At 48.1% G+C, this 21,790-nt stretch overlaps 1 protein-coding gene and 1 long non-coding RNA gene across 8 annotated transcripts in view; one reads left to right on the plus strand and one right to left on the minus strand.

The window, feature by feature from the left end:
- Positions 1-3,857: 3,857 nt before the first annotated feature.
- LOC141928683 (uncharacterized) lies at positions 3,858-5,896 on the minus strand. The gene is made up of 3 exons (XR_012624830.1): positions 5,671-5,896; positions 4,920-5,517; positions 3,858-4,264 (listed from the first exon to the last, which is right to left on the minus strand). It is a non-coding gene; the product is annotated as an uncharacterized LOC141928683 (long non-coding RNA).
- A 253-nt stretch (positions 5,897-6,149) lies between these two features.
- The window catches only part of ZNF592 (zinc finger protein 592), a 42,579-nt gene continuing 26,938 nt past the window's right edge, over positions 6,150-21,790 (plus strand). For 2 of the 7 annotated variants that reach the window (XM_074837855.1, XM_074837857.1), the window contains exons 1-3: positions 7,032-7,146; positions 7,225-7,345; positions 10,395-12,718. In XM_074837855.1, the coding sequence (XP_074693956.1) occupies positions 7,072-7,146; positions 7,225-7,345; positions 10,395-12,718 (2,520 nt within the window). In that variant the 5' untranslated portion in view covers positions 7,032-7,071. Of the gene's footprint in view, positions 6,243-6,594; positions 6,696-7,030; positions 7,147-7,224; positions 7,346-10,394; positions 12,719-21,790 lie in introns of those variants that run through there. The other 5 variants (XM_074837853.1, XM_074837854.1, XM_074837856.1 and 2 more) reach the window with 5 other exon arrangements.

Here is a 21,790-nt window from a genome sequence, read left to right on the forward strand (position 1 = left end):
AGCTTTTTCTCAGTAAGGCCTACAGAGAAACACTGAACTATGTCCTATGTGGTATCAGTATGGGCTGCCCCAAGGAGAACTGGCTCTGCCCGTGCCACCTCACGTGGGACAGGTGATGCAGAAACTAAAGGCGATACAGGAGCCAAAGACAATGCAGAAATGAGAGACAATGCAGGAGGGAGAGAGGATGCAGGAGGGCGAGAAGATGCAGGAGGGAAAGGAAGTTCAAGAGACAGAGGCGATGCAGGAGGCAGAGGTGATGCAGGAGGCAGAGGCACATGTGTGCCAGGCAGCACAAGCAGAGGGGTGAGGAAGAAAGCAAGATATGCTGCAGCTGCAGCAACTTGTCTGCATTTATCCCCCTTCTGCATAAACGTGGGATAGGTGAGCAGATGTGGGGGGCTCTGCCCTCACGTGTGAGATAATGTGAGACACAGAGATGAAGTAAGAGATTTACGTTGCTGAAATCCAAGCCAGATTGAAACTTCAGCAGTTTTTTTCCAAGATGGTGATCTTTCCTTTGACTGAGAGCTTGGTGAAAGGAGTAACCAGGCAGTGAGAGACAGCAGAGTGCCAGGGAGCTCAGGGGAGACACCGGGGAGACTCCCCACAGGTGCAAACCAGGTCCTAATGCAAACGCATGAGCCAAATCACATTCTGTGTTTCCGAGGGACTGTGCAGCCATTCTGGTGTTCTGAACGGGTGACACGGAGCTGGCCCACTTTCTAGAAAGCAGAGTCAAGCACCAGGTTTTGGCTGTCTTACCCCCAGCATCAGCGTGGCTGTGCAGTCAAGTTGTGTCCCTGGGAGAAGCGCGAAGTGAGCTGAATGAGTTGCACAGCAATTTAATATTTCCTGCTACAACAGAGACTATCCTGGCAAAGTGAACAGTCCATTTTAATATGTGAACTTAAATAATGGTGTGATAACAAATATTTGGAGACTAATGCTGTGATGAACAGAATTCATACATAAAATTTCCAGTGTAAAGGTTCAGCTGCGTTTATTGTGCTGAGAGAGAAAAAAGTAACATGCAACTCTGAAAACAAAAATCCACTGAGTTTTTAAGCTTCAAATGAGTGAAAAGATTTGGTTAATACTTTCCAGGAAAAAAAAAAAAACCAAACAAAAAGAAAATATGATGTGGTGGAGATCAAACATGCAGGATTTTTTTCCTCATCTGTGGGATTCCTAGGAACTCGCAATGTTTGGAAAGCAAGAAGAAAAATCCTTTGGTTGCTAGCTATCCTCTTGTCCCTGGCTGTGAAGAAAAGCCTCCAGCCCAGATTGGGTACAGTTTAAAATCCGGCCATGCTCCTCAGCACGGGCTGTGGGACAAAGCCTCAACATGTGCCACTCTGCCTGGGGCTGGAACCGCCCAGCCTGCCGCCCAGCTGCAGATTAAATAGCTCAGATGCCTCACAGTCCCCTGCAACCTTTCCACTGCGCCCCAGGGAGGATCAGCAAGTCTCCTGTGAGCACCTGGGGAAGTGCCTGAGATCATTTCAATGCCAAGTAGCACAAAGATGGGTGCTCAAGTATGTATGGGCCAGGACAGAAATGGCACGGTCGGTGGGGCTGCGCACAAGACGCCCTCATTTCTGAGCTATTTTACTGTAGCACTGAAATTAGCTTCTGTACATGATTTCAGTCTTCGCATTTTAAATATGAAAACTCTCCAGCCACTGGATGATGCCAGAAGTGTCAGATTCACTTCAATGCATTTTCAGAGAAAGCAAAAATCCTACACCTCGTTTCGGGGCTACACTGCACTTAATCCTTGTTAACACCTGGAAACATTCATACTTTCTCCTAAACGCCTCCCCGAGCTTTATGGGATAGTTCGCTTGCAGTGCAATTTCATCTACTCATCTCTTCTTTCCTACCTTACCTTCAAACATGGTCGTATTGACTGCCTGTTCCTCCTGTTGGGGGGAAAAAAAAAAAAAAAGGGAGTTTATTATAACCAAAGGCTATTGTAACATACAGACACATGCTCTGCTTCTCCAGCAGATCCATCCCAGGAGGGTAAGGATGGAGCAGAAGGGCAGACTGCTATGGTTTCTGGAGGTATCTCTGGTGTAAACGTTTTACTATTAATTTTAATTGGAGAAAGTAAATGAAGAAAAGGTTTTATGCAGAAAGCCCAGGCTGGGACTGAGCCTGTCCACACTGCACCGCCGGTTCAGTGTGTTGGCCAAACTACGGGACGACACAACGGCTGAGCCAAGCCCACAGCATCCTGCTTGCCCCTCAGCTATGCCTGCAGCACAGGCCGACCTTGCGCCAGCATCTTGCCTGACTATCTCTCTTTTTAAGAATGCACAAAGCAAGCGTTCTCGTTCTCCGTGAGGCTTTTCAAGATGCAGCTGCACTGAAATTGCTTGGAGGGTGCTACAGGTAGTTTAGGACAGAGAATCCTTGCAGAATTATTCTTCTAGCAGTTTTCTCAAGGTTTGGTTAAACTTTCTAGCAAAGTTCAGGAGAGTTTCCAGGAGCAACGTGGGCTGTGGCTTGATGCTGCTGGTCTTTCTGCCCCCGCAGCTCTCCCTCTGGCTGGCTCCCACCCGGGAGCCAACTACCCCAGTCTTCAATTTTGCCCAGCCCACTTGTGGGACTCTGTATAAGCTGATGAGGGAAGTCATGCAGTTTAATTTCTTCACTGAAGAGGTTTATAAAGCCTGGATCAGTTCTCTCTGGTTCACAGAGCCACAGTGACCCCCAGCCAGCCCAGTCCCAAGGCCAGGCCCGGGGCTGCAGTCACATGAAACGTTCCTTCAGCAGAACCATTTTGAGAAGGTTCTCTCGCCATAGCCTGGAGCGTGGGAGTGAGCCCATCCCCAGAGCCAGCTGGAGAAGAAGGGGGTCACTGTGAGGCCGGCTCACATGCGGCAGTCAGGTGCAGAGCCCCGCAAGCGGTGGCGTTAGCGCTGCTCAGGTGAAGCAACACGAAGCCCAGGGCTTTGCGGCGTCTCTGCTGCCAGCACAGAGGATTGCACAAAGCATCCCCGATTGCCCAGAGCACTGGAGCCTCGTGGGTGAAGAAAACTGGCTGGCTGGAAGTTATTCTCCGAGTAGTAAAATGGGTTTGCTACTGCGCTGGCGAAAGCCGATAGAGAAAACGTGCATCCTTGCCATTCCAGCAGGCTTTGACTACAACCTCCCTGCAAGGAATCAGTCTACCTCATCATGTCTCCAACTCTGCTGAATGTGAAGCAGAAGCATGGCAGGGCATGAAACAGTTCTTCTCTAGCAGGATTTTGCCAAATTAGGGTTCTTATTCCTATTCCCAAACTCGCTGGGATACACAGCTTTGTTCTCTTTGATTTGACGCAGGAATTTAAGGTCAGGTCTCCATCACTGCGAGTACCACGACCACCGACTACCAGCTGCCTTGAGCACGGACGTGGAGTAAAGGCAAGTTTTTCCTGTTGATGGGGGATCAGTGGTTGTGCAGAGGGATCTTCTCGTCAAGAAGCAAAAAGGGGGAAAAAGATCTGTTTGGGGCAATGCAGAGGGCATGCCCTGGGAGTCAAAAAGCCAGAGTGAAAAGTGTAAATGGTTTTAAATGTATACAGATGACATCTGTGTAATTAATTACCCTGATTTAAGTTACACTGAGGGGTTTTTTTTTGTGTGTGTGTAGATAACGCCAAAGGCTAAGCTGTTATCTTAGAGGAATGTTTGTGTCTGGAGATTCATTCTCACCCTGCCAATAATAAACCTTCCCCGGAGTTTCTGAAACATTAATTATCATTTTGTAACGTGCAAGTTTTGCAACCAGCTCAAGGTAATTCTCTGTAACACTGAGCTCTGACAGAAACAAATTAATCGCTGATTTGAAAACTGACAGTTGCCTAGGCATGAGCACTCAAGACTTTATTATGTTTGTTATGTATAAATAAAATGGGTCTCACCGTACTTGCCAGCCCGCCTGCCGACATACACCCTCCGCCATAGCTAGCACCTGGGAAGACCCAGTTTGCCCCAGCTAAAAAGCAAGCTCCAACAATCCCAAGCAGAAGGAAGAATTAAAAGTGAAGATCTCAGATGCAGCTGGACATTGCTGGAGAGTATTTCATCCAGGGGCCTCCAGGGCACAGGGGTTCCCACCGACGCTGCTCCCCGCTCCGGCCTCGGCGTGTCCCAAGTGCAGGGGGGCTGCTTTGTAACAGCATCTCCTTTAGATCCATGGCTTTTTTCTCTTCCACATCAAATCCTTTAGCTCAGATCACGAAACAAGCCTAAAGGGACAAATTTAAACCTAAAAAAAAAAAAAAAAAAGGAGGAAGATTTTTTATTTCCAGATTTGTGAAGTTACCACATTGGGCTAAAAATAAGAGAGAAATGTGATTTTTAGATCATACAGAAGAATATAGATTCTCCTTAGCCCTTTTCGTGTCTCTGCTGTATTGAGAAGGGGAATGCAGCTTCCCACCCAGCCACTCTAGGGCTGCCTCTCCTCCTTGGCCATCTGGGATGGAGCTAAATTCCCATTGGCATTATATCTCTTAATTAGCACAATCCTTCAAATTACGGTGGCTTTCCTGCAAGCCACAACTTGTTCAGGACTGTGGCAGATCTTTATAACTTGTGTAAGAAATATCAGCTCTCTTACTAGATACAACTTACAGCTGCTGAACAGCTTCTCAGAGAGATGTGCTAAAAATACAGGTGGTAACATTTGCAATATTGAAAGTCTTTTCTTAACTTCCTTTGCCCTTTTGTTGGTCTCAAGGGACTGGCTATCACCTCCAAAAGGAGAAAGGTGATCACAGCAAGTCAGAAATGAAGAAAGCGAAGCTATAAGTGTCAATAAAAAAAAAAAGAGAAGAAATATTTTGCCCATGGGAGTGATGACAAGGAAAAAAAATGATTTAACGAGATGAGAAACAAATGTGGTATGAACAATGCTGTACCTCCAGTACCAGGTGTAGATGGTAAAAATGTCATGTCACAGGAAAGACAAACTCAAGAAAGACTTGTCTTCTATTACAGTGTGAGGGTGACTTATTCACAGCTGAACACAAAATGCTTCACAGACCAGTTGAGGTCAGAAGATCCCTCCAGAGGTCATCTGGTCCAGCCTCAAGTAGGACCACCTAGAGCCCAGGAAATCCAGACAGCTTGTGAATCCCTCCAAGGATGGAGACTCCACAACCTCCCTGGGCTACCTGTGCCAGCGCTCGGTCACCCTCACAGTGAAAAAGGGTTTCCTGGTGTTCAGAGGGAACCTTCAGTGTTTCAGTTTGTGGCCACAGGCTCTGGTCCTGGCTCTGGGCACCACTGGAAAGAGCCTGGCTCCGTCCTCTTCGCACCCTCCCTTCAGTTATTTACAGACACTGAGGAGATGCCCCTGAGCCTTCTCTTCCCCCGGACGGACAGTCCCAGCACTGACAGCCTTCCCTCACGCTTCCTTCTTCACCTTGGCGGCCCTTGGCCAGGCTCTCCGGGCTCTCTGATGGCGGTGAGCCAAGCACAGGATGGCATCGCCGCCGCTTCCAAATCCATCACCGGCTGTGGAAAACGTTAAGCACAAACCACAATTACGTGTTTTTTTTTTTTTTTTTTTTTTTTTTAAACTGTAGGACTTGATAGCAGGCACCTGGGAATTTTATCAGCTAAGGAAGATGCTGAGCAATTAGCAGTCAATAAATACGAACGGTCTACCTCAGCTCCGGGAGCAAAAATGTGAGGGCATTTGTGAAAAGGAAGTGGCTGTTCCAGGTCACTCGTAGGGAAAATCACATCGGTGCTGATACAGGACACAACGAGCAAGCGGTAAAGAGGCACGAAGAGCCGCGAGCGCCTTTCTAGAAGACATGTTTGGGTGAGAAAACGTTAAAAAAGAAGCGCGGCACTTCCTAAGGCGGCGGGGCCCGCGGGACAGGCCCGTGAGGCGCCTCCTGCCAGGGCGGCAGGAGCCAGCCCTGAGGGGGAGGTGGGCACCGGCGCACACGCCCGGGCCGCCGCGGAGCCGCCGCGGGCGGGGGAGGCCGCGGCCGGGGCCCGGCGGGGCGGGGGAGGCCGCGCCAGAGGCTCCAGGGGCCGCCGCGGGCCCGGCGCGGCGTTGGGAGGTGGGGGGGGGGGGCGGGGGGCGGTCCGCCGTGCCCCGGCCCGGCCCCGCCCCGCCCCCGGCCCCGCCCGCCGCCGCCATGTTGCGGCCGTTGGTGCCCGGTGCGGGGTGAGGCCTGCGCGGGGCCCCGGCGGCGGCGGGGCCCTCGGAGGAGCCGCCTGCGTGGGTGAGTGCCGCCCGGCCGGCCGGGCCTGGCCGCGCCGGGGCCCGCCCCTCCCGCTCGCCCTCCGCCCTCCCGCCGGCCGGGCGGGTGCTGCCGCCCCGCGGGCAGGGCGGGCGGCCCCGCCACCGGCAGCCGGAGCCCCGCGCTCCCGCCCGCCCTGCCCGCCGCACCGGCTCTTCCGGCCCGCGGGGCGCCCGCCGCCGGCCACCCCCCCCCCCCACCGCCGCCCTCCACCGGGCCCCGGCGGCGGCCCCGGGCACGGCTCCGGCTGCCGGCCCCGGCCCCCGCGGCGGCTCGGCTCGGCCCGGCCCGGCCCAGCCCGGCCCGGCGGCGCCGGGACAAACTAACTTCAGCGGGGCTCGCCCACGTGCGGCCGGGGGCGGCGGGGCCGGGCCGGGCTGTCAGCGCGGGGCGAGGGGGCGGCGGTCCGGGGAGGCCCCCGGGCCTTTGTCTCGGGTGGGTCGCGCGTGGGGACGGCGTGGGCTGGGGGGGAGGGGGCGGCGGGGCTGCCACGGGCTGGGCCACCCCGGAGCCCCCCGCACCCGCTCGCACCGTTCATCCGGGGCGCGCCGCGTTCCCGCAGGGGCTTCCTGAAACTTTAACGGGTGTTAAAGCACTGGGTCCCGTCCGCCGTTTGAAGCCCCCGGTTTAATGCTCCACCGGCCGCGGTTTCCCCGTTCCCGTGCCCTCCCCGCAGCCCTGACAGCCGCTGCTCCCCTCGCTGCCGTGCCCGCTGCCGGTTGGGGTGCGCTCCCTCGGCCCCCCCCGACACCCCCGAGCCTCCCCCGGGCAGGGGATCCCTGCCCGCCTCCTGCCTGCGCCCCTCCAGGACATGCCTGCCTCCTCTGCGCCCGTGAGAGCAGCCCTTGGCAGATGTTGTCCCTTGTACCGCACTCTTGTTTTGCAGGTTTACCAATATTTATTATTATTATTTTCCTTTATTATTTAACTTTGGTGTAACTGCGTGTTCATGCTTTCCTATTAGGTGGCAATCTTGAACCTTCTCCTTGAACAGCATGGTACGTGCTGGTTTGAAAGCTGCAGAGGAGCTGCTGCAGACCTCTGGAAGCCCCCAGGAATAGCGCTGCTCGCCAAAGGTTTGTCTGGTGCGTGTGTGGGACGCTGGGCCTGTGGTGCCTCTGCCTGGCTGCAGAGTTTTGAAGCTTAGCCGCAGCAGAAGGCCCTGGGCTTTCACATACTACCTCAAGCGAGTTCACAGGGGTTTTTTTGGATGGTTTGGAGTCTTCTAGGTTCCCTGGCTCATGGAAAAACGTCCTCTGGTGAGGTTGGTTTTGCGCATTGAAATACATGCGTTCTACTCTGTAAGTCCTTCTCTGCTTATTTTATTCACCTCTTCTGTTGCTTTGAAAATCTCAACCCTATGTTTTCGTAGGCAAGTAGAGAGGAAAATTGGAGTCCGAGCTTGGGTTCCAAGGCAAGTCCTTTGCACAGGAAGGATGGAGTAAGGATGAAGGTCTTTATTTTCAGCTCTTCATGCAAGCTAGTTTCCAGGAGGCTTTGACATAATTTCCTTTAATACACTTTTTCTGTTTGTTATCTGAGAACAGAAATAAATGGTGTTCAGTCAAAATTTTAAATTTGTGTCATTTAAAAATCACTTCTATTGGCAAGATGCTTGGTCTTCTCTAGAATCTGGGTCCAATTTTGCTTTATTTTGAGAAATTGTAGCTTCGCGTATGACACGTTTAAGATGCAATTTTGTGGAGAAATACTTGAGTAGAGACTTGTGCTCTCATAATAGCAAAGAGCATAAACTAGTCTTTTATAGAACTCAAAGATGTACATGAAAGCTTCTGAAAATGCAAGGTTTCTTTCAAGAACAGCATATTTTGTAATGCTGCAGATACCCTGGATTTATTTGGTCTTGTATTTTAAAACACTGCTGCCTCCGAAAATGTGGATAGGTGTTCAAGAGTGAGAACGGAAGAGTCAAGAGCGATTGGCAAGCTCATCTTTCTCTATATAAAACTTGAGCATTCCAAGTTGTGGATGAAATGTCTTCCTTGTGTGCCAGAAATTTTGGGAGCCGAGTAGTGCCTAGCTCTCTCCCAGCTGGCACAAGTTTTCCCACCCAAAGGAAGAGGAAGTTTCGGGTCCACGCTCTTTGCCAACTGCAGTAATCTGCGATGTTTCAGAAGCCCTTATCAAGTGCTGTGGCGATGTGAAGCGTATGGATAATCTTCTGGGCTTCCAGGGACTTAGTGTGCAGCTGCTCTACCTTGCTGAGGGATGTGATTGTAAATTATTGTACAGCCCTCTGTGGACATTCATATTTGTGGTTTAATTTAAGAACAGGAACAAGTTTAAGCTAAACCACAGCGAGCCACTCTTCAACCGAGTAAATCTCCATGGAGTGTTTTGCAGGAGGTTAACCAAAGCAACACCTCCAGGGCTTGTCTGTAGGCACGGCTGAACTGAAGCTCAAAGACCAGTACGTCCTCTTGTTCTGTGCTGAAGTGATTTCTCCTGGCCCAGCTCTGTAAATTGTGCCCTATATCAGCAGTCTGGCAGGAGGGGTTGCGCTTTGCTTGGTTTTAACGTGACACTTGACAAACTTTTAAACTCAATTTGTAAAGGATGAAAGCAGCCTTAAATTGGTGGCCTTCTAGGAAGGTATCAGACAGCTTCTTTCTCTCCCTCTGCCTTGTCCCAGGGTGGTCCTCTCTGCCCGCACCTCTGCTCCCAGCTCTTCCCTCTCCTCCCGGGCTCTTGCCATCCTCTCCCTCGCTGGCCGCTGGCTTAGGCAGCGCTGATGCAGCCCAAGTCAAGTGAGCGTGGCAGGACTTACCTTGCCCGTGGGTGCTCCTTGCTGAGTAGGAACCGGTGCTCTGCTAGTTGAGTTGATGCTCTTTGGCTTTTTTTTCCCCTCCCCTGCATACAGCATGCATCAGTTCACATAAATTTGGGGTTTAAATAGAACATGTATTAAAAGAATGGCTTATTAAATATTTGGGAAGTCTATATATTGAACCAACGTGAAAATATTTTTTGATTAAATGGGAAAACCGGTATCCCTGACAGTAATGAGCACAAATGTTCAAGTAATTCTGTGCTGTCAGTTTTCATTATGCATCTCATCAGAGCTTGATTATTGCTGTCGTAGGTCTCCGTGGTGAGCGTCTAAGTCCCCACTTCCCTTCTGGAGGGCTTATAAAGAGAGAGCTGGCTGGAAACATCATTTCTTGTTACAATTTGGATATGATCCTTTATTCTGTCTTTGGGCAGTTTTGCCTCACATTGTTACCTAATTAAGGATTGCCCCTGTTTCAAATAAACCCTGCTTGGTTTACCATGCTTTGAGCTGTTGTATTGAAATATTTACTGAAGACTTCTATTATTTAAATTGCTCTGGGTAGGGAGTCATCTCACTTTTCAGGCCTGTTTCTCTTGGGTCACCTGTTTACTCCTGACTCTTTTCCTTGAAGAAGGACTGAATTCTTCAGATGTGACAACCTGTTGATAAATTGGCAGCGATTGTTGCCTATTAGCTCTAAAAAAACCCCAAAGAAACCCTGTACTAATGTACTTTTGAATCTTCTGTTGAGGCTCGTGACAACGGCTGTTTTTGGAGTACGATGCATCTGACAGGTTGTCCCCCTGCATGAGCTTGGTGTCATTTAAAAGGTTGTGTTTGAACCAGCTTTGTTCTTGGGGGACCCTGGGAGAAGGGGATGCTGTCTCCCACCACGTTGCTCGAAGCACCAGGAGCAGCTCGGCCCACAACCTGGAGAGCGTGGGTTGTGTTGCAGGGCAGGAGTGAACCACTCCTGTCCCTTGTCACCTGCCCCTGCCAGCTCAAGCAGGATGGGACCTGAGCTTCTGCTGATTCTCCAGGGGCAACTAGGGCAGGAGAGGTCCCTTCCCCATGATGCACTGCAAAATGGCACAGTTGTGTTGAAAGCTGTGTTGAAAAAGCTGGGTTAATATCTTTGCGTATAAACAGGCAATCTTGGAATAGTTAAAACGGAAGCTGAAGTGTCTGCTGCAGATGTTTCTTACCTTCCTACCCTGCTGCATTAGCATTTTGGGCAGTTGTGGGGTTTGTCACATAAGATGTTTATGCAAATGAGTCTTACAAAGTTTGTCCTTGGGGGAGATGTACCTGACAAAGTATCTTTTTGCTTTTAATTGTAGCTTTCATCATGGGGGACATGAAAACCCCAGACTTTGATGACCTCTTGGCTGCTTTTGACATCCCTGATCCAACTAGCCTTGATGCCAAGGAGACCATCCCATCAACTGGGGAGGAGAATGAGAATCACCTGAAGTCATCGGGAATCTGCATAGATGAGAATGTGTCCTTATCCCACTCTTTGCCTCCCTCCGATGCTCCTGTTGTGAGTGTGATTGTGAAGAACACGAGTCGTCAGGAGTCCTTTGAAGCAGAAAAGGAGGGGAATCACCTCGGGACTGGTCTGCTACACAATGGGTTTCGTGGGTCCGATCTGCCATCGGAGGCTCACGCTTTAGTGCACAATTATGGCAAGTTTGAGTCAACTTTTATTAATGGCGACAGCTCAAGAAGTTACTCTGATAAACTGGACCAGTCCAAGTCGGAGCCTTTGCCAACATTTAGTCAGTTTAGCCCGATTTCCAGCCCTGAACCAGAGGACGCGTTCAAAGAGAACAGTATTGGTGATAAACCCAAACATGCCCAAACTCCGTATTTTCCACCGCCTTCAGTGTATATACCGACAGGAGCTTCAGTACTGGATCATCTTAGGAAGGTACCAGAGCCCGAATTAAGCATGTTTGATCAATACTGTAAAAAGGAACAAAAGATGGAAATCCACTGCCAGCCGGAGAATAGGCTGGAAATGAGCAGGAGAGAACAAGACAAAGCAGCAGAGAGGTTTGTGGATTCAAGCAAGGACTTGGTAGATACCAATAGCTTTCTGGGAGAAGGCTTGGTGTTTGGAGACCTCCCTCACAACAATTTAGGAGAAAGTAAGGGGTCTGTGCCCGAGCTGAACATGTCTTCATCGGTACCTCCTCGCCAGAGGTTAAAGCCAGCTCATTCAAAGTTGTCATCCTGCGTGGCGGCACTAGTAGCTCTTCAGGCCAAAAAGGTTGCGTGTATTCCAAAAGGCGATCAGCCAAATCTTACCAAGGAACCTGGTCCTTTCAAAGATGGGACGAAGGGAAGTCCAAAAATGCCCAAGTCGCCAAAGAGTCCCCGAAGCCCCTTAGAGGTGGTAAGGAAGGCCAGCAAGCAGCCTGAGAGTCCTCGAAGCGTGTGCAGCGACAGCAGTGGGAAAGGCTCTCCTTCCATGGCAGCTGGCTCTCCGCCAGCTATTCCCAAAGTTAGAATAAAGACTATCAAGACATCCTCTGGTGAAATTAAAAGAACTGTAACTAGGATTTTGCCAGAAAACGATGAGTTGGGCAAGTCTTCGGAAGAGTCGCCTGTGGAAACCTCATCTGCTGAAGAGTTTATCAAATCTTTCCCATCACCTGACACTAGTGCGGTTATGGAAAGCGAGGCTAGCAAGAATTCAACCAAAAATGGGGCTGCTGTGGCTATCCAGCTGTCAAACGTAACAAGTCCTTACGCGGACGGTGTGAAAGCAGATATTGTTGCAAACAGCACGTGTGCCGTGTCCTTATCTCCGCTGCCAAACTGCAGCGGCGGTGCCATAAAAGTAGGTGTGAAGAGACAGCAGCAGGGTATCGTGGTGCAGCCGTCCAACGTGACCAGCTCCAGCCTTCTTCCCAAAGCCGTGCACTTGGCAAATCTCAACTTAGTCCCGCACAGCGTTGCTGCTTCTGTCACGGCGAAGTCATCTGCACAGAGGCAGAATCAGCCTCAGGTGACACAGATGTCTGTGCCGCTGGTGCACCAAGTCAAGAAAGCTGCTCCCGTCGTCGTGGAGGCATTTAATAAAGTACTGCACAGTGCCAATCCAGTGCCAATATATACTCCAAACCTTAGCCCTCCGCCTGACACCAGTATTAATTTACCTGCCTCTGGGTATTGTTGCCTGGAATGTGGGGACTCGTTTGCCTTAGAGAAAAGCCTGACTCAACACTATAGTAGACGAAGTGTTCATATTGAAGTCATGTGCACTCAGTGTTCAACTATGCTACTTTTTTTTAATAAGTGTAGCTTGCTTAAACATGCAAGAGATCATAAGAGCAAAGGATTTATCATGCAGTGTTCTCAGCTGCTAATGAAACCAATTTCCTTAGACCAAATGTTTTCACCTTCTCCTACAAGCTCTTCAGCCTCTCTGGCTCCTCAGACTTTGCACTCGCCCTCTCCTTCACGCAAGCCCAGTGCTGCTTCAGGAGGTGGGGTAGGAATTTCTGCTAGCACTCAGCCAGCCTTGCCTCTCTATACAGACCCATTGAGACTAATCCGTCATGGACTTAAGTGTTTAGAGTGTAACAAGCAGGCGCAGGATTACGTTGCTTTAGCAGCTCATTACCAGAGAACCTCAGAAGATAACGAGAGACTGGTAAGTTGTCATTTTAATGTTATTAATTAAATCTGAGTTTAAAGAGATTGTCCTCCAGGGGGGAAAAATAGGCATCGTAGTGGCAAATGAATCTCTTTGCCTTAAAAAGTGTTTGTGGGGAGGATTTGGGACAAGCATGAGCCCAGATGTGTGCGCGTGAAGAGATGTTCAGTGTTGTTTGCTTGCCCTCTTGTTTACCTTTTGCCAACAAAAAAAGGTTAGTAAGGAGACACTGGAGATCCTAGAGCATTGAAGGAAGGTGTTGGAGATCAAAGATCACTTGGATGAGGCGTGCAAGAGTGCTGTAGGGGAGGACCAGCGCAGCATTACCTGAAACAGGTTTTTGTGCTCTAAGCGTGGTTAGAGGAGATCTGACACAATTTAATTTTATCTTTCCTAGAACTTGTGCCAGAATTTTCCATGTAACACTTTGAACATTGGGTGCTGTTTTTACTGTTAGTGTGATAAAGTGTATATTGGGACAGGACTGGCTGAGAGGGAAGCAGTGCAGTATGTGGGGTGGAAGGCTATTTTTGGCTATTTTTGCCCTTTGGGTGGGAGAGGGACGAGTCAGTGCCATGTTTCCATAGGAGGGCTGAAGAATCTTGTTAGTGGCTTCCTGTCTTGCTCCAGTGCTTGCCCTGCTTGGATCTCCACTGCCTTCGCAGATCTCCCTCGTAGGTGCAGACAGGGGAGTCTGAATCCCCTTTGAAACCCCAGCTTAGGTTTCTGCTGCTGAAGAGGAGGAGATGCTCTTCGTTGGGTGCCAAGACCATATGCTTTGTTTATGTTTTTTATTTTTGAAGATACGGTCAATCCTGTTTAAGTATAAATCAACATGAAGTCGAACAGGAGGAGGAATCCTTATCTTGTTAGATGAGGTGAAAGCTTTCCACGTTGGTCTGGCTGCCAGCAGGGCTGGCAGGCTCCCAGGGCAGTCTCCTCCATAAGCTCCACGAACAAGGACTCCATGCCAACATGAGACGTTTGGGGAGATGACTGCCAGTCTCTGCCATGGCCATTGTAGTACCTGCACGCTCCAGAGCCTCCCTTTGCTTGTTAAATGGCTTGCAGGAGTATTGAGGTTGCTGTGGTGCAGTTTAGATGCTTTGTTAACTTTCTCTTAAATTCATCATCAGCAAAAAAAAAAAAAAAAAATAGATTATGCCTGAATGGTTTTTATGTCATGAAAAATGGTGAGGCCAGAAGGGATCAGCGCAGCCACGTAATCATGTTTCTTGCCTGAGGCAGACCAGTGAGCACTGCACTCTGTCAACACTGTAACTTATTTTTCAAGTATAATACATTTTTAGAAAATGTCAGCAGTCTGGAATTAAAACCTTCAGGTGAAAGGGGTACAGTGAGTGCTCCAAAGTGAGCTAAAATGTTAATCAGCTGCATTAAAAATGTATTTCCTATTTTTGTTGTGGGATTATCAATTCAAGAGCTCCTTAAAGAGAGAAGAAATGTCTGATAATAAATATTTTTAGCTTGTAATGAAATAATTTATTCTGTACCTTAACCAAGAAAAGAGTTTAAGCCTCTTGCTTCAAGTTATGTCTGCTAGATGTGAGATTATTTTTGTATTTTTCTGAATAGAAGCATTGGAAAAACAGGAAAAAGAGGCAACATTAGAGCTTGTAAAACCATGTCCTCCCTGTTTGATCTTCCCATGTTTGTACTCAATGGGATGCATGCATTGCTCTGGGAGTCCTTTTCCACTGTATCTGCTGTCCTCCAGACTGCCCCGTGGTGCTCCATGCTGTTCCTGGAACATCTGTTTCAGCAAAGCTATTACATTTCTAAAGGAAATAAAGAGTTTGTGCCCATATGCCTGTAATTGTGTGCCTCCAGATTTAGCAGTAGCTAATGGAAACCATCCCTCTGCCTTCTAGCAGTACCCAGGGTATTTGGTGTCACTGGGCTGAGCGGCAAAAGGATGGGTGAAATCCAGTGGTCTTACGGGGTCCCTGCACAGATGGGTGCCGCAGTCCAAGGGAGAGGGCGTGCGTTGGAGTGTCTTGACATCGCGTGTCTCACTTGAGTAGCACACTGTGTAGCTCCCATCAGTAACGAGGCATGAGAAGCTGCAGGTTTTACATATCAGGGGCGTTACTGAATGCGAGTCTGATGTTAAGCATGGTGTGAGAAGGAGGTAGGTAAGGCTGTTGGAGTATGCATCATAAGCTCCTGAACAGGAAAACATCAACCGGCCGAACCCATTCTGAGAAGGTGCTGGTGGTATCCCTGACTTTGCATTAATGAAGCTAATTTCTTGGGTAGCTATTTCTATTTTGATGACAAAAAAGAGGAATGTTGGTAGAAGCTGGAGATGATCGAGTGATTTCACAAACCCTTTCTTAGGTGGTAGAAGCGGTTGAAAACTGGTTTCCATCTCCAGAGTTGACCAGGTCACTCATTTTTTTGGGGCAGTGATAGAAATGGCATTGCTGAGGAAGGCATTGATGTAACACACCCGTATGCAAAATTTGAGTCTTTCAGCGCCCCCAGTAATGGATCAAAACCACTGTGTCCACACAGCAAAAGGTGTTGATTTATATACTGGTATTTCTTATTTAAAAAAAGGGCACACGACCAGTAGCTGTGTACCTGTGCTTGATCCAGAGCGTGCTGCTGCTGCAGGACAGTCTGCCAGGATGCAGGGGTGGTATTAACAGTTGTGAGCAAGCTCAGACATGAACCATATCCCCAGATCTCAAGAGACTAATTATCTAGTATTTATCATAATTTTGCACATTTGAGCAAAAACCAGTGTGTATTTCTTCCTCCATACCTGATGTTTTTCTCACTGTACTGAAATACCGGTTTAGAAGCAACTGTATGAGGTGGGGGGGGGGAGAGATTGTTATAATTTCTTAAAGCTAACAAAAAATTGCACTCTAGTATTTTGGAAAATTTTTTTAGTTTTTCATTTCTTACCCAATCCCAGAATTCAAAACTCTTTGCCATACCTCCTTGAGAAAGTATGGGGTATCTTGATATTTTCTATATAAAGCTATGGCTTGACTTACGCCTTTTAAAGAGCCTCGAGAAGTAGCAGGGCAGGTCCCCACTGTATTATGGCCTAAACCTTATAATTCGTGACTATTCAGGTGCCTGGTACCAGGTTGTCCCAAAAAAGAGGGTTCTTGGGAAGGATAGGTGGATGTATAAGGGAAAGAGCATCTTTGGCTGAACCCGAAGGGTAAAATGATTTATCTGCAGCACCTGGATTTGTACTAGAAGAGGGAGACCCCTGACCTATGGAAGATAAGCTAGGTGGATTTTTGGTCAATGTTCTTAGAAGCTCTTCTGTTAAATGACATCAAATCTGGATTATTACCCATGAAATGCACATCTAACATGACCATAACTTGAGAAACCGAGCAGGCTTTGAAGTGCTCAGTTACAGTGCTTTTAATTCAAACACCTTTTTAGACCTGATATGGAAGGGGTATGTCGCCTTGTTAAGAAGGAAGGGTTGTTCCAACAGGGTTGATGAAGGAAAGAAAGAGCAGGAAAAAGACTTATTTTTCAATATGATGTTTTCAGCTGTCCAGAAGCTGAAGAACAAGAAAACTGTGGTAAGAGGCAGGAATGATTGCATGGGAGAGGGGGAACAACCTAAGCTGACTGCTTCATGAGAAAATTTATCCTTAAGACTTTTCACTTTAGTTGGAATTTCTTACCATGACTTTGTGAATTACTTTGACATCTTCATGTTTCCCGTAGCTGTTTAAAAGGTGATTGTTGGTTTTGGTTTGTTTGTTCCAGTCGGTGGCTTGGGAAATACTTGGTCTTAAATTTCTGAATGGCCTTGGGTAAAGTCCATATTAATAGGACAGATAACGGGTAAATAACTTCCCTAGGTGTGGCCAAAATTAGAATGACGTGGCTGGGTCACAGTTGTTTTGGAGGAAGGAAGGAAGATACGGATGTGGTGTGGACAGCAGGGAAAGGAGGAGATTTGGAGCAAGTGAGAGGAAGAGATGGGAATGATACTGTGGTTGAGAAGGTAGAGTGGAAAGACCTATGGAAAAATGATTGAGATCTTGACCATAATATTACATTTTAGATTTGTGGCAGCTCCATGATTGCACTTGTTCGAAGTACAGCAGGGAAATCCTACCTGGATTATTTTTGTATTATTTTTATATAGAATATGCATAAGATGAAGACTGTTAATCTCAGCCAAATACCACAGTGGGATCTCTGTGGTTTACAGTGAGGATACAGGCTTTGCAAATTGTGAGCTAATGCACTTCAGAAATAGAAAGAACTGGATTTACTGGTTGTATGTTTTGAGTGGATCCTCCTAATGGATCACAGTTACTTTGGGGGTTTTTTTTTTTAGAGACTGGTGAGGCCAATTTTGCAATTTTTGCAAGCTTGTGAATCACGTTGCTCGATGGGATCTGTTTACTGTGTTTTGATCACAGAACTGCAAGAGGAAAGCAGTATGTGAATTTGCATATCTGGTAGGTTGGATTTTGTTCAGACCAAAAGCTATGTTGCATATAGGTATTGTCCAGATGTTCAGAAGGTAGTAGCAGATGTTCCGTGTAACTTCAGGTCTGTTTGGTTTGACTACAGTGGTTCTAGAGCAAGATTTTCTTTTTTTGGGGGGGAGGATAATTAAATAGATGTAGTTTATGCCAAATTAATCTGCTACACATCTTCTGTAATTCTTTTTGGAGTAGAGAAATGAGTAGATCCTAATCTCCTTGACGTTCAATGAGCTGGTTGTTAGAGTGCCATGTGGGGAATGGCTGTACTGGAGAAGTTGAATTGTGAGGTTGGAGCAGAACCAGGTAAAAGGGAGGTAACTGCAACTGGGAACAGGTTGCTTGTAAGACCTCCCAAGGGATGTCTTTAGCATACCTCTGCAGTTAATGTGTATATTAAGGACCTTGGAGGATGAATGTGTAGATAAAATTTGATGAACCAGCAGGGTAAGAAATCATGGAAAATTGGGAATGTTTTACAGGAGGACCTAGATGATCTTGGAGACCAAGTAGGAATGGGATGAAGCAACTGAAAAGCAGGATGCATGTGGTCACAAGAAGACTCTGAATGGCCAAGAAGACTCGTGCAGGGGATTTACGTTAACCTGCAGTACTAGCCAGGGTTGCATTAATACTCCCTGTGACTGCTAGAAATAACCAGGCTGGAGAAGTGTATTTTATTTATCAGGTATAAACTGGAGTAAGTGAGGGAAGAATAACCAGAGGAATGGAAAGGTGATCTTGTGAGGGGAAATTAAAAAACCTTGATGAGTTTAGCTTGGTGAAGACCTGGTAAATTAGGGTGGGTCTCTTTCAGTACTGAAGTAGACACAGTATTAAGGTGAGGATTGTAGCACTTTTTTTTCCACCAGAAGCTAGATCTGCAAAAGAAGTGTTTCCTGTACTTGCAGGGATTGCCCTGGATAGTTGGTCAGCATCAGACAGATTTTTGTAGCCTTTTCAGGGCTGGGCTCAAATTACAGGAGATGGACAAAACCCATGCAGCTCCTGGTGCTTTTCCTTTAAAGAGTGAGAGTGGATACACTTTGTATCTGCTGTGATGTTTATAGAAAAGAGCTTTTTAAATTTAGGGGCAACAATGATGCGAGAACAGACTGAAATAGATTTACACCAAAAATTAGAGGGCGGTCTGTAATCATCAGAGGAGTGAATTCTGGAAGAGGTTTGCAGCAGAAGTAATGAACAAAAGACACAAACTGGTTTTGAGATGGAGTTTATTTGTTTTTTTTGGTAAGGCCAGACTAACGCACAGTAACATGTGCAAGAATTCAGAGTACTTTCTGACCCTCTTGGGCATAATTGTCCATCTACTGGTAACCAGAGATGTTTCATACTATATTTTTCTTTTCCTTTTTTGACTTGACCACCCAAAATGCACCAAGGTAGCTAGGAACTTGAATAAAATACAAAATGTAAACTAAGGACCTCTGAATTTTCTTGCACCTTTGTGCCTTTGTTCTCTCCTCTCTCTTTTTCTTCTGTCATCCTTTATTTGTCCAATAAGAATTTTTCAATGAGTGGTGACGTATCCTGTTTATGCACTGGAGTTATTTAAAAGGAATTTTATTGCTGCCTTTTCTTTTTCTTCTTCCTTCCTTCCCCCTCTTAAATCAATGCTTTATAATTTATTGGCTAAAACTTGCCAGAAGCTAGTAGGACCACATGCTGTACTGGTAATTTCCCAGCAGCAAAGTAACAAGCAAGAAAGACAGCAGCCATATCTTTGCTGTTTTTTCTCTTCCTTCTCCCTGCCCTCCTCCCTTCCCTGCATGTTTTAATTTAGAAAACAAGAGGATTGAAAATCAACAAAAATTCCCTTGTCCCCATAAAGCACTGCTTTCTCCCTCTCCGAAACCAAGCGTGATTAATACAGTTCTTAGGTACTAGCAAGGACAGATTTTGTTTTATATGGAAATTTTCCCCCTGGATTTTGTAGAAGCAAAAGGGATGGAGGATGCTATGATGAAAGCATGTTGAGGGAATGGAGCTCCAGGCAGGGATTGCTGAGAGCGCAGACAAAGAGATGAGTGGCAGGATAGGAGCTAGAGCCTGCACCCTGAGGCCAAAACAGAGCATCTGGATGATGAGGAGGAGAGGCTAGGGAGGAAGAAAAGATAGGGTGTGGCTCCATAGTTTAAATCAGTGTGTGATCTGCTGCCACACCAGGCAAGGACAATCCCACCCTTTCCTCCTCCCCCACCCACTCCTGCTCACCAGGCCCTGGTGGTCCTGCAGCCCCTGGGGGACTGAGACCAGTGGAGGAAGAGGGGAGTGAGCATGGGTGCAAATTGGGGGCCAAGATATGGCTGAGAGCAAGGAGGGGACAGCTAGAGACAAAGGCAGAGTCTGTCTCAGGTAGGGTGAAAACTGAGGCTGGAAGCTGGTGTCTTCTAACACCAAGAGGAAGGCTCCTGCTCCCCTGTTCCTCTTCCTTGTGAGCACCAACGATGCTGCCAAGGGCAACCTGGAGAATATCAGAGTTGACTGCAGAGCTCTGGGGGTGATGGGCAGGACCATGAGAGCCCAGGTAGTAGTCTGCTCAGTCCTGCCTGTGAGGGGAAACGGTGTGAGGAGGAGGTGGCCCTCTGAAGTGTCTAACGCTCATGCATGCAGCATGGGGAATAAACACAAGGAACTGGAGATCTGTGTGCTGTCATGGGACTCTGATCTTTTTGGCATCACAGCGAGGAGGTGGGAGGGCTCACATGACTGGAGTGTTGTGATGGAGGGACACAGGCTGTCTGGGAAGGACAGGCCAGGAAGACAAGGAGGGGGAGTTGTCCTTTATGTGAGGCAGCAGCTGGAGTGCCTGGAGCTCTGCCTGGGGGTGGGTGAGCAGCCCCCCGAGAGCTTATGGGTCAGGATGAAAGAGGTGGCCAGTGTGGGTGACATTGCAGTAGGTGTCTGCTACAGGCCACCTGACCAGGAAGAACAGGTGGAAGAGGCTGCCTGCAGACAGTTGGAAGCGGCCTCACATCCACAGACCCTGGTCCTCATGGGGGAGTTCAACCAGCCTGATAGGTGCTAGTGGGACATCCCAGCAGGGTGTAAACAGTCCAGGAGGTTCCTGGGCAGCATTGATAACAACTTCCTGAGCCAAGTGGTAGGGAAGCCAATGAGGGGAGGTGCTCTGCTGGACCTCATACTTACCAATGAGGAAGGGCTCACTGGGGATGTGAAGGTCAAAGGCAGCCTTGGTAGAGTTCAGGGTCCTGAGGACAAAAATCAATATCACAGTACTGGACTTCAGGAGAGTAGACTTTGCTGGCCTCTTTAGGGATCTCCTTGAAGTAGTCCTGTGGGATAAGGCCCTGGAGGGAAGAGAAGTTCAAGAAGGGAGGTTGATATTCAAGGGCCATCTCCTTCAGGCTCAAGAGTGGTCCATCCCAACAAACAGCAAGTCATCCAGAAATGCCACGATGCCTGCATGGATGAACAAGGAGCTCTTGGCAAAACTCAAACTTAAAAAAGGAGTGTACAGAAGGTGGAAACAGGGACAAGTAATCTGGGAGGAATGTGGAGGCACTATCTGAGTATACAGGGATGATGTAGAAAAGCCAAAGACTACCTGGAATTGAATCTGGTAAAGGACGTCAAAGGCAACAAGAATTTTTTAAGTAGATAAGTAGCAAAAGAAAGATTAAGGAAAATGTGGGCCCACTGCTGAATGGGGCAGGGGCCCTGGTGATGCAGGATGTGGAAGAGGCTGAGGTACTGAACACCACCTTTACCTCAGTCTTTACTAGTAAGACTGGCCTTCAGGAATCTAAGGACTTGGAGACCAGCAGGAAGGTCTGGAGCAAGATGTGTCCTTGGTAGAAGATGATCAGGTTAGGGAATACTTAACCTGGACATACACAAGTCCATGGATCCTCATGAGATACACCCATGAATGCAGAGGGGGCTGGCAGTGAGGCCACTCCTGATAATCTCTGAATGATTATGGTGATTAAGAGGTACCTGAGAACTGGAGGAAAGCAAATGTCACTCCTGTCTTTGAAAAGGGACAAGAAGGAGGATCCAGGGAAGTACAGGCTGCTCAGCTTCACCTTGTTCCCTGGGGGGGGGAGAAGAAGCAGATAATCCTGGGAGCCATTTCCAGGCTTTTGAAAAACATGAAGGTGATCAGGTGTCCTGGTTTGAGCCCAGAGGGCAACTGAGCACCATGCAGCCATTCACTCACCCCTTCCCCCCGCCAGTGCTGGGAAGGAGAAAAATGAATCAAAAGGCTCAGGAATGGAGATAAGGACAGAGCAGGGTGGCTCACCCATTATGGTCACAGGCAAAAGCCAGGCTCCTTAGGGAAGAAAAAAGAACATCACTGTAAATCAAACACTAACAATAACAACACTTAACAGACGGAATGGGACAGTGAGAAGTGTTACCATTAAAAACACCTCCCCCCATTCCTCCCTTCTTCCCAGGCTCAGTTCTGTTCCCAATATTTCTATCTCCTCCCTCGGTGGGGCAGGGGATGGGGGGTGCAGTTAGTCTGCTACTTCTTCCTGCAAGGGAGAGGGGAAGCACCCTTCTGCATTCTTCCCCC

This window comes from Strix aluco, chromosome 12 (assembly GCF_031877795.1).
Source record: "Strix aluco isolate bStrAlu1 chromosome 12, bStrAlu1.hap1, whole genome shotgun sequence".
NCBI lineage: Eukaryota > Metazoa > Chordata > Aves > Strigiformes > Strigidae > Strix > Strix aluco.